The sequence below is a fragment of the Leptopilina heterotoma genome, unplaced genomic scaffold (genome assembly GCF_015476425.1).
Source record: "Leptopilina heterotoma isolate Lh14 unplaced genomic scaffold, ASM1547642v1 Lhet_10, whole genome shotgun sequence".
Lineage (NCBI taxonomy): Eukaryota > Metazoa > Arthropoda > Insecta > Hymenoptera > Figitidae > Leptopilina > Leptopilina heterotoma.
The window spans coordinates 637,643-651,120 of record NW_025110813.1 but is presented as its reverse complement, the minus strand read 5'-3'; the positions used below and the strand labels follow the sequence as shown (position 1 = coordinate 651,120).

Sequence of the window (13,478 nt, the reverse complement as noted above, 5' to 3'; positions counted from 1 at the left end):
TTTCCTTTATTTGTTTAAACGAGATTAAAAGTTCAGGAAAAATATCAATTATTCAATTGAAATTTCTTAAGAATTCTATTATCCCGGAATTATTCACGAAACAATTGTCAATTTACTTTTTTAAAAATCTCTGCGATAAAATTCTTTTAAAAATTTAATTATTCTCTATTCGATTAATAATTTTTTTTAAAACATTAAAATATCTTTAAATAATTGAATTAAAATTTTTTCAGACATTTTTAAATAAAATAATTAAAAATTTTAAGAAGTTTGAAAAAAATAATCAATAAAAATAAGACTTTCACTTTTGAAAAGTGCAACTGTTTATATTTAAAGTTTTTTCTTAGCCAATTATTAAATTCAAATTCTTTAAAAACTCTTTTTTTTAAAGCTGTATAATGAAATTTTTTAAAATATTTAATTATTTTCTATTATATCACATTCGCCTAAATTTTAAATCTTTAAACAAATTTTTTTAAAAATTCAAACACTTTTAAACAATTGAATATACAATTTTGTCAGAAAACTAATTTCTTCAAAACTGTAAATAAAATTATTTAAAATTTAAACAATTATCTAAATAAATATATAATTAGATATTATTTTCTTCATAGAAATGAAAATTTTCGCAAAAATGTCAGTTTTAAACGTTTGGAAATTCAATTATTTCCTAAAATTGCAATTGTTAATTAACATCATTTTTTTTGTTACTTCAAATAAATAATTTTAAATAATAAATGATTAATTTTAAAAATATTTCTCGATACCAAAAATTATAATAATTTTTTGTACTTTTGATACAATTTTCTGTAGATTTTACTGACCTGTGACAAACCTGTAATAAAACATTCCCCCCAAGAATCATTTTCTCTAAATTTGAATCAGTTAAAAATAACAGAATTTGGATAGCTAGTCAAAATTTATAATTTTTAACATATTTTTGAGTTAAATTCATTTAATTTTCAGTAGTATAACTTTATGTTTGGTGAGACATTACTTTAATAAATAAATCTGTTTTTAATCAGACGTCATAAAAATTATTATCTACTGATTTAGAAACATTGAAAGTTTCAAAAATTAGTGTAAAAGGTTATTTAATTAGTTTATTAAATGTTTTTATTGGTCTTTCTATATTTATTAAATAAAGTGTTATTTTCAGTAGTACTCAACCGTACTTAGTCAGACATACTAAAAAAGTTAACGAATATTTAAAAAAATTGAAATATTTCAATATAATTTAAAAATATTTTCGTTGGGAGTTTAAATTTTATTAAGATATAATTTTAAGTAGTGTAGGTCCGCCTAGAGTCAGACCTTAAAAAAATATTTAAATACACTTTTTGTAAAATTCTAGAATTTTAAATAGTATAAGACGAGGATTTATCAGAATATTTTTTTTTTTTGTCAGTTATAATTTATTTTAAAAGAAGAAATCAGTAGACTAAGTGTATATTTCGTCAGACTTTATAAAAATTACTGAATATTTTGAAAAATATAAACATTTCAAGTATTAAATAATTTACAGCAATTGATAAAATTTTTTAAATTTTCTCTTGGAAGTTAAAATTCTATTAGGGTCGAATTTTAAGTAGCATATGTCCACCTTAAGTCAGACTTCAGAGAAATAATCAAATTCTGACTGATTGTTAGATACTTAAAAATCATTGATATTTCAGTACATTTTTTTAACTGATTTCAATTTGGCAAAATTTAACTAATTTCTCAGTAATTTTTTAACTCACAATCAGTCATTTTTTAATGTTTTTTTTTATAGTTTCAGTGAAAGAAAAAATTTGTTTCACATAACTTGTCTATTATCAAATAAATATTTACTTGAATCAAATAATTTTTATTTCATTCAATTAAATGGTATTTGAACCAATAATTTTAGTATTCGAAACAAATACAAGTTAATTCACTGAGAAAACAATACATTTGAATAAATCTTAATAATCTTTGTTATACAGTTAAATAAAAATATTTTTGAATTAAACATAATAATTTTCATTCAATACATATTAATATAATAACTTTGATTCAATAAAAATAACGTTCAATTTAATTGTAAAATATGTTTAATTCAAACCTATTTTTTGGTTGGATACTTATTTTTGGATAACAAAAAAATATTTTTCTCAGTGTTAACTGAAATAAAAATGATTTGATTCCAGTAAATATTTAATTGACAATAGTCAAATAATTGGTCATTTGAATGAAATAAATTTCATTTGAGTTTAATTTTCACTGACTATACATAAATACATACACTGATTGTCAGTTAAAGAGTGATTTTTAACTGATTGAAATTTAGCGAGTCGAGTAATGTGAATAATTTTTTTTTGGAAATGAAAAATAAGAATAAAATACTCACCAATTGGTTTTTGTGCATAGGGAATGCCGAACCAAGCATCGACCTTTTTGCCAGTTGTAGCAGTCAAGGTCGTACCCTTCACCCGGCCCGTTCGTGTTTGAACGATCAGAGGATCGTCCTCCGGGTTCGAGCCAAGCGGCTCGGCCCGCGGTAACTCCTCGTTGACCTCTATCGATCTCATATTCTTCGGCTCCTCGTGCGACAAATCCGCATGGTGTCTACTTCTGTGAGGTGGCGAACACCTTGCAAGGTCAAGGCCAACCATTATCAGGAACATCACCGCCAACACTGTCTCCACTCTCGGCTCAATTTTTCTTTGATTATTCCGCATCGTATCCTTGCCTAATGCAAATCAATCATATTTCTCATTCTCACTAATTTTATTCATATTTCTCTTATCTTATTCATTAGTATTTCTCATCTTATCCATTAGTATTTTTTTCATTTTATTCATTCATATTACTAAATTTTTTCATTAATATTTCTAATTTTATTCATTTCATAGATTTTCGAAGAATGTCAAATTGAGAAAGAAAACATATCAAAATTGTTGCGTATATATATATATATATATATATTTTCTGTCTCAATTTGACATTCTTCGAAAAACTGTGCAGTTAAATTAATTTTATTACTTTTTTTAAATTAATTCTTTTAACCTCTTAAGAATACTTTCTAAATTTGAATTTGTAAAAATATTTAAAAATTTGAATTAGGGACTTTTTGCTATTGAATTAGTAAATTTTACTATTTAATTAGTAGAAATTACTATTAAGTTAGTAGAAATTACTATTAAATTAGTAGGAATTTACTAATTCAAATGCAAAAACCCAGTCACTAAATCAAATTAGTAGACATTTTTACTAATTAAAATTTAGAGAGTGCCGCTGACAACACTGAGAAAACAATTTATTTGAATTCAGGATTGCAATCAAAATTTAACGTTGTTTTTCTCTGATTTCAAAAAAAAAAATTTGACTTTTTTCTTACCTAAAGAATATATTCTGATTCGCTTTAAAAATTATTAGTTACTCAAAAAAATTTTTCATCATATTTATTTACAAATTTCTTTAATTGAAAAATTATTCAAAAACATCAATATAACTTCATTTTAAAAAAAAATATTTAATCTTCATTACATTTCCATACAGGAATTATAAGTTTTTCGAATATTTCAAATTCAAAACCTTTTTGAAATTCAACACCTTATAATAATTAAAGATGACCGAGTGATAAAATATAATATAAAATTTTTCTTTAAATCAATTATTTTTAAGATTATTTTATAAACTTCTTTTCAGAATTTTCAAATGAATTCACTTGTTTACAATTCAATTTTATGAAATTTCGATTATTTAGAATTTTTTTAATTAAATATACATTAGAAAAAAAATTGAAATAATTTATAAAATTTTCGAACTAATTTGAAAATAATTAGATCTATAGAATTTTTAAATAAGAGCATGAAAAATTCAGATTTTAAAATATCTTGATTTGAAGCCTTTACAAAATTCAATTATTTATAAAAAAAAAATTACAATTATTAGTAACTTCTCTAAAATTGAATTTTTATCTAAAACTTTAACTGAAATTAATTTTTAAATCAATTTTTATTAGAAAATCCTACGAGAATTCAATTATTTAAATACAAAATTAAATAATTTATTGATTAATTGAATGTTTTTTAAAATTCAATTCTCATAAAGAATTTAATCAACAAATTTTTAAATAAATGAATTCTTTCGACGAATTTTAATAAAAATTTTAAAAATAATTACATTTTTCAAGGAATTTGATTAAAATTGTATTAAAAATAATTGAAATACTGCAATGAGTTTTATTAATTTATGAAAATAATCTAAGGAATAAATTATGCAAATTCTATTTTTAATAATTGAATTTCTGTGAAATTTTCATTATTTTAGAAAATAATTGAATATTTGTGTAGAATTTTGTCAAAATTGTTTTTAAATATTTGAATTCTTTTGGGAAATTTTGTTAAAATTGTAAAATATATACCTACAAATTATTAAATTAAAAAAATTTGTTTGAAAATAATTGAAATTTTTCCATGAATTTTATTAAAAATTTTTAACGTAAAGTGTTTTCAGGACCTTAATTTTTGTCAAATAAAATTGTTTATTTTATTTAGTTTTGGACCCAAGGCCACAATATAAACAATTTTATTTGATTAAAAATTTTTAAAAGAATTGAATTTTATTAGTTTTGAAAATAATTGAATTCTTGTGATGAATGTTGTTATTTCTGAAAATAATTGAATTTTGCAATGAATTTTTTTACTTATTAAAAAATTATTAGATATTAGTTGAATATTGAAAATCATTGAATAAAGAAGAATTTTTGAAAATAATTGAAATTTTGCAATGAATTTTTTTAAAATTTTTGAAAATAATTGAATTTTATTACTTTTGAAAATAAATCGAATTTTTGTGATGAATACTATTATTTATGAAAATAATTGAATTTTGCAATGAATTTTATTAAAATTTCTGAAAATAATTGAATTTTGTCGAAGAATTCTGCTATTCATTCATAAAAATAATTGAAATGTTGACGATAATTTTTTTTAGATTTGTTGAAAATAATTGAAATTTTGCAATGAATTTTATTAAAATTCTTGAAAATAATTGAACTCTTGTGATGAATATTGTTATTTCTGAAAATAATTGAATTTTGCAATGAATTTTATTAAAATTCCTGAATATCGGCGAAGAATTTTGCTATTTATAAAGATAATTAAAATGTTGACGAAATTTTTTTTTTTAATTTTTGAAAATAATTGAATTTCTGGAGTGAATTTTTATATTTATCAAGATAGTTGAATTTTATTCTTTTAAAGAATTGCGTTAAAATTTTAAAAATTGAAACTATAATTTCAAGAGTTTCATTAAATGATTTATAAGTAATAACTTTATTGCAGTTCTTCAATAGAATTAATTTATTTAAAATAAATTATTGTTAGAAATAGAAAAAATTGATGATTTTTTAAAATTTGAGGTAATTTTATAGTTTATGTGTTAAACAAAAAGACACAAAAATTCAGAATTTTCTTATAAATTCTAAACATTTTTTCCAGTAGTTTTAATAAAAATCTCTGACTTTTCCCTGAATTCCTTGATTTCCCTGACCTGTGGCAACCTTGTTGATTCAAACAAATTTTGTTTATAGATTAAACTTAAAATATCTTTGCATATTTAAGTTTAATTCAAACATATTTTTGGTTAATTTAAAGAAATAAATATATTTAATTCAAAGATTAATATTGATTAAAAGTTTTTTACAATCAACTTTTAAGTTTAAATCAAACATAAAATTTTAAACATATTATTATTTATTGTTTAAATAAAAAAAGAACAAGTGGGTCATCTTTTTGAAATAGTGGTTAATATTCTTTTTTGAAAGAATACTTATAGAATGGAAAAAATTGTCCATTGTGAATGGGAGTGGTCCAGGCAAGTTGACAAGAGGTTTTTGTTATACAAGTTTTCTTTTTTCTGACATGAAATTCCAATAGGATAGATTCAGGCAAGTGGATAGAAAAGGTTTTACAACTACAGAAGATGTATTTCCACTAGAGAAAGGGTTTTACTACTTAAGAAGATGTTTTCCAATACAGAAGAGGTTCTCTGATTCGGAAGGTATTTTTCACTGTGCACAAAAGTTTTCCCAATTCAGCAGATATTTTCCAATTCAAAAGAGATTCTCCAACTTAGAATTTGCTTGTAATTACAGAAGTGATATTCTATTTCAGAAGAGTTTTTCCAATACCAAAATTTAAATTTAATTAAAATAAAAGTTTTTTAATTCCGAAGATATCTTTTAGAAAACATTTCCTACACTCAAAAAATAAATTTATTTGATTCAATTTTAATTCAAATTATTTGAGATAAATAAGATTTAGTCGACACTATAAAATTATGTTATTGATAAAAAAAATATTTTTATTAAGTAAATAATTTATTGAAACGAAAATAGATTTCCTAATTCGAATATTTCTATAATATAAAAAAATATTTAATATTTATATGAATAAAAGTATATTTAATTCGATTGACCAGAGTTTTCTAAATTCAGAAGATAGTTTCCAATTAAAAAATCGATTTCCTGATTCGAATTTTTCTAACAAAGAAAAATTGGTTTTAATACAGAAAATATATTTTAATTCGGAAGATATATTTTTTTTTTTGATACAGGAAAGGTGTCCTAGTTCTAGAAGAGAATAAATAAAGTTTTTCTATTCTGAAGATGTTTTCTAGTATAGAAAAAAGTCAATGAAGCTCAGTTCTTTATATCACTACTGTCAATATTTTTCAGTTCCCTTTAAAATAAATTTCACTAGACAAAATAAACCCAAAAATTCTGCTGTGTAGAAACTGCTAAAATTCGATAGAAAAATATTTTCAAATTCATGATACAAAAATTCTCGAACGTGCCAAACATCTTCAAAACAGGATTACATAATACACTTGACAAAATAGTTTTCTTCAAAATTACTTCAGCTTACGAGGGAAAGGTAAAGTTTACCTTATAAAAATTTACAGAAGCAACTTTTATACACCAACCAATATTTTAAAATACCAACAATAATAATATATTTAAATAATAGTTACCTCAGTACTAAAATAAATAATTTATCATTTAGTAAATATATACTGAAGAAAAATTTTATTTGATTCAAATAACCGATTACTTGTCTATTATCAAATAATATTTAATTGAATCAATAATAATTTCAGTGTTTGTTTTTTAATTATTAAAATTATTCAAAAACACCAATAACTTCATTTTTAATTAAATATTTAATCATTATTAATAACCATTATTATTTTTTCCATTTTCAAAAATTTCAAAATCAAACATTTTTTAAATTCAACAACTTATAAGAATATTATTATTAAACATAAAGATATCGTTCACTCTGAGTCTTCGACTCGGAGCAATCGATATCTTCATGTTTTATAACAATTAAAAATGATCTAGTATTATGCTCTAGAATTTTTAACTAAAATCCTTCTTTAAATCAATTATTATTATTTTTAATAATATTTGGAAAAGTTCTTTGAGAATTTTCAAATCTATTTGTTTACAATTCAATTTTAGAAAATTTCCAATAATCAGAAATTCTTCAATATTAGAAAATAAAAACTTCAAATAATTTCAAAAAAACATTCAATTATGTAAACTTTTTCAGAAAAAAATTAATTCTACAGAATTGTTAGTTAAAAGTATGAAAAATACCGATTTTCAAAGATTTTAATTTGAAACCTTTTCAAAATTCAATTATTTCTAAAAATTCACGCTATATTGCTTTTAATATTCAATTATTATCGAAAATGTTTAAATCCATTTTTAAATCAATTTTTATTAGAAAATTCTACTAGAATTAAATTATTTAAATGCAAAAATAAATAATTAATTTAATAATTCAATGTTTCTTATAAAAACTTGAATTCTCGTAAAGAATTTTATCAAATAATTACAATTTTGGAGGAATTTTATTAAAATTGTATTAAGAATAATCGAAATTCTCCAATGAGTTTTATTAATTTATGAAAATAATCTAGGGAATAAATTATGCAAAAATTCTATTTTTAATAATTGAATTTCTGTGAAATTTTCATTATTTTAGAATAATTGAATATTCGTATAGAATTTTGTCAAAATTTTATTTTTAATTTTAAATGATTAAATTCTTTTGGGAAATTTTGTTAAAATTGTAGGGGAACATAGTCTAGGTCGGCCACCTTTTTGACTTTTGTTTATAACTTTTTTTTAAAAATGAATTTGGACAATTGAAGTATATGGTTGGAAAGTCCTGTTTAATAGGAACATTTTTTCTGTACAAAGTAAATTGACAGGTTTAAAAATGAAAAAGTTATAAAGATTTAAAAAAAAAAAAATTTGTAGTCCAGGTTGGCCATTACAGTCAAGGTCGGCCATGTTTAAAATTCAAAGGGCATTAATCGTTAAAAAATAAAATAACATGTTTGGAGTTACGGAAAATTGATTCTTTATTGTTTACAGTTTGTAACTTAATGAAATAACAAAATAATAACAATAAACAATATAAAAAAATAAATATAAATAAAAAAAAATTTTGCACTAAAATATTAATAAAATTAAATAAAAATATTAATAAGATGATGAATTATATTATGAGTTATACAGAATTGCAGTTTTTGCAAATGAAGTAGCTCGTCCTCATCTTTGCGCATTTTAAACACATAGTGGCCGACCTTGACAGTAAGTAACATTACCAAATTGTTGTAACCATAAAGAAATACGTTTCGGGATTCGATTTTTTACTTTGTTTTCCTTTCAACCATGAGTCCCACAAATTTTCTGCATACTTGCCTTGACGATTCAATTTGTTTTTTATCTTTTATTCATGGTTTTTCACATTATGCACAAAACTTTTTTTGAGCTTTTTTCGTACCGACGTCACAGAAAACACAATTTTCGATCCTCCGAAAATGTAATTGAACAAAAAGTTAGGTTTCACTAAGACAAGCTTCGACAAAAATGCGCGTAGGTGGCGCTAGTGAACTTGACAAAAAAACGCGAATGGCCTACCTAGACAGTAGGCCAACCTTGACTACATTCCCCTAGAATATACGAATTGTTAAATTAAACAATTTTTTTTTTAAATAATTAAAAATTTTGCCATGAATTTTATTAAAATTTTTCAAAAGAATTGAATTTTATCACTTTTGAAAATAATTGAATTTTTGTGATGAATATTGTTATTTATGGAAATAATTTTAACTTTTGCAATGAATTTTATCATAATTCCTGAATATAACTGAATTTCAGCGAAGAATTTTGCTATTCATTTATAAAAATAATTGAAATGTTGACGAGAATTTTCTTTTAAATTTTTGAAAATAATTGAATTTCTGCGAAGAATTTAATGCCAAATTTTAATACATTTAATTTTTTCGAAAAAATGTATGCAAATTCTATTTTAAATATTTGAATTCATGTGAAATTTTTACTTTTTTGGAAAATAATTGAATGTTCGTATAGAATTTTATCAAAATTTTTGTTTAATATTTGAATTCTTTTGAGAAATTTTATTAAAATAGTAGAATATTGAAAATCATTGAAATAAGAAAAATTTTTTTAAATGTTTAAAATTTGGCTATGAATTTTATTAAAATTTTTGAAATTAATTGAATTTTATTATACTTTTGAAAATAATTGAATTCTTGTGATGAATACTATTATTTATGAAAATAATAATTGAATTTTGCAATGAATTTTATTAAAATTTCTGAAAATAATTGAATTTTTTTGAAGAATTTTGCTATTCATTTATAAAAATAATTGAAATGTTTACGACAATTTTTTTTTATTTGTTGAAAATAATGAAATTTCTGCGAAGAATTTTATTAATTTTGAAAATAATTGAATGTTTTTAATGAATATTGTTATTTATGAAAACAATTAAATTTTGCAATGAATTTTATTAAAATTACTGAAAATAATTGAAATAATTGAATTTCAGCGAAGAATTTTGATATTTAACAAGATAATTGAAATATGTTGACAAGAATTTTTTTTTTAAATTTTGAAAATAATTGAATTTCTAAAAAGAATTTTATTATTTATGAAAATATTTGAATTATTGCGAAGAAATCTATATAAAAATTTGTAAATAATTTAATTCCTGGGAAATTTTTATTAATTATGAAAATAATTAAATTTCTGAGAGGAATTTTATTACCCTTAAAAGTAATGAGTTTCTGCAATTATTTCTAACTTCTCCAAAATTCAATTTTTTAAGTATTTTTCACTAAACTTCTTCTGTAAGTTCTATTATCTTTAATAATTAATTAAATATATATTAAAAAATGTAACTAATCTGATAAGGATTTGAATCATTAAAATTATTTAAAAATCTAAGTTCTTTAAAATTTCTAATTAATTTCATTAAAAATTGAAATTTTATAAAATTTTAAATTAAAACCTTTTGAAGTTCATCTATTTATATAAAAATTGTGAACGCAACTCTTTTAAAAGTCAATTAATTTTGAAATATTTAGGTAAAATTATTCATTAAATAATTTATAAGTAATAATTTTATGATAATTCTTCAAAAATTAAGTTATTTAAAAAGAAATTATTGTAAGAAATAGAAAAAATTGAAGGTATTGTATTAGAATTCGTGATAGTTTCATAGTCTTGAAAAACAGTGCTTTCACAATTTATTGTAGTTTTTTGATAAAAAAAAAAGTGGACAGTATTCGATTAAAGATTGATTAATAATTAATCTTTTGAGGAGTAAATTTCTCTTTTTTTTTCTTGTAAAAGTGGTGACGATTTTTGATTATAAATATATATACTTGAATCGACAGACTCAAGTGTGTGTTATCGACAGAGGAAAATTAAACTGGCTGCGACAAAGCCGAACGACCTCGAACTCGATATATAGGGAAAACTGAATAAATCAGATGTCCAGTGTGTGAAAATCCACACGAGACTGAGAAAGATATTGCCACACGAGAGGAGACAATCAAGTGAACAATAAATGTGTTTTGAATCGAAGCCAAATTAGTATTTCATTTGTCTACAATAGAGAGAAAGAAAGAGAAAAGAGAGCTTCATGAGAACATGAAAGAGAAATTTTTTTTTTTACTTTTATTTTGAAATTATCTATATTTCATCTCAACGAAAAGAGTGTTTCGTTATTTTTTTTTTCTTCAAATGTGGCTGACTGAATACAAATTTTTACTACTGAAAGTTATTTATATTAATGAAACAGAAATCTACGCTCTAAATTTAAATTTATAAAAATGTTTATTAATTTGAAGTAGTGATTGACTTTTTGCTTTTGAATTAGTAAATTTTACTAATATAAATACTAAATAGTAATTTCTTCTAATTTATTAGTTAAATTTACTAATTTAAAACTAAAAAGTAAAGACAAAATTTAAAAATTTTCTCTTTAAATTAAATTAGTTAAAATTCTATTAGGATGTAATTATTTTAAGTAGTATATGTCCGCCTTGAGTCAGACTTTAAAGAAATATTTTAATCAAATTCTGACTCACCAGTAGACGACAATTATTCTCGATACAAATAATAATTCTCTTATTGTCCAAATTTTTCTTTTACAAAAAAAACCACAAATCGTGAAAACACTGTGCTTTGCATACTTATTTCCTCTTAAATATTTCAACCAAAAAATGTGATACTTCAAAATAATTTGATAAAAAATGAATATTCGAAAATTTCCACAGTAAAAAAAATTCATAAAAAAATTAGTTTTTTTTTACAAATAAGTAACGTTTTGTCAAAGAAAAAAATTCTTATGTATACGAAGGAAAATTGAATGAGAGGAAAATGAGATTTCGTGCGAAATTTGTAGATAAAATTCGATGTAAATTAATTTGAATTAGTTTGAATGAAAATTAGTTCTTCGCTGTAGGTATATATATATATATAGGTATGTGAGGAAGAAGCTATCTCAATGTCCTCTTTGTAACTAGTTAGTGGAACGATTTACCGCGTACCTACATCACAAATGCTTCGCCTGGGGACCAAGTGGAAGGCGAATTTAACGCTATAGCTACATGGATTGCTTACATATGTGCATTGCAGTGCAATACGTCACAGAGCAATTCGCCTGTGACAATTTAGAAACAGCCCTTTAGCAACTCTGCTGACGCTATGGTACAAGAACCAACCTATTTGCTACGTGTAAAATTTACGAAATAAAAAAAAAACCCCCCGAAAAAAGTCGCCATCGTGTTTTTGATTAATAATTTAGTAGACAATTTTTGTTTATTCTAGAAAAATTTCTAGAAATATGTATTTAAATGAAAAATCAACTAAATATAAATTTATAATTTTATTCTAATCACCATCCACTGACAATGAGAAAACATCTAAATCATCTAAAATTATTTTTGTATTTCATTTAAGTATAAATAATGAAATACTAAAATAGTTTTAAATGATAACAATGAAAATAATACAAAAATATAAGAATGAAATCAATAATTATAATATTGTAATAAACAATTGTTTAAAGAATTATTTTTACAAGTAAATATTTATTGGCCTGGTCGACTTCAATAATAAATAACAAAGCACAAAAAAACTGCATCTTTGGATAAATTTAACATTTCTATTCTATTAACAAGAAGAAGTTAAAAATTAAAATTACTTTTCATTGCTCATTAATATATATTTATAAAATTCCCATTCAAAATTCATTACTTCTAATAAAAATTTAATTTATTTAAAAATATATAATTTCAACTGCTACTATAATTGTAAAAATTCACAAGATCGATAAATTTACTCCAAATTTGATGAATTATTATAATCTCTTAATTAACACACGGTAGATTTTGTAAGCACTAAAACTTGATTTAAATCGCTACCTAATGTACGCTTAACGTTTCTCGTAAATTTAATTTTCTAATATGTTGAAGTACTGAGTTATTATTATTATTATTATTAAATAATCATATTCCGAATTTAATTTTAATTATCGCGAACTAATTATAATGTCATTTAATTGTTCATTCATCAAAACTTAATTAATTTATGTAACATTAAACTTTCTCGCGCGACTTTTCCAGAATTAGTCTCGCAAACTTTAAATAATTAAAGACTAGGTATATATATATCAATATTGGGAAAGAGTAATAAATATTTATTCATTACTACATCGATTCGTTTAGTATTTCGTACTGAATAATTAATTAGAAACAAAAAAAAATTATAAAAAATTTTAATGAATTACAACCTTAATTCAATTAACCTTGATTTTGTGGGACCCAAAATGGGTATTTTTTTTTGGTATTTTTAACTTTTCTATAATTTAAAACTTTGTGAGCTCTATTTTGATTATTCTAGAAACAGAATTAAAAGTTTAACAAAAATCTATTGGTTGAACTAACATTTTCTTTTTGTATAACAAAAATATCATTTCTATTTGTATCAAATATAATTTCTATTTAAATAAAAATTGAGTTAATTAACTCCATTAAACGGTTCAAATACAGAAATTATTAGTTCAATGAGTATAATTTATTTGATTTAAACAAAAACTATTGGATTTTTAAATATTTAT

General features: G+C 21.9%; 1 protein-coding gene across 2 annotated transcripts in view; it reads right to left on the bottom strand.

Moving 5' to 3' along the window:
- Positions 1–13,478, bottom strand: part of LOC122498682 (acetylcholinesterase-like) — a 149,102-nt gene that overhangs the window by 65,706 nt on the left and 69,918 nt on the right. For both annotated transcript variants that reach the window (XM_043606546.1, XM_043606538.1), the window contains one exon: positions 2,372–2,713. In XM_043606546.1, coding sequence (XP_043462481.1) covers positions 2,372–2,702 — 331 coding nt within the window. In that variant the 5' untranslated portion in view covers positions 2,703–2,713. The remainder of the gene's footprint in view (positions 1–2,371; positions 2,714–13,478) is intronic.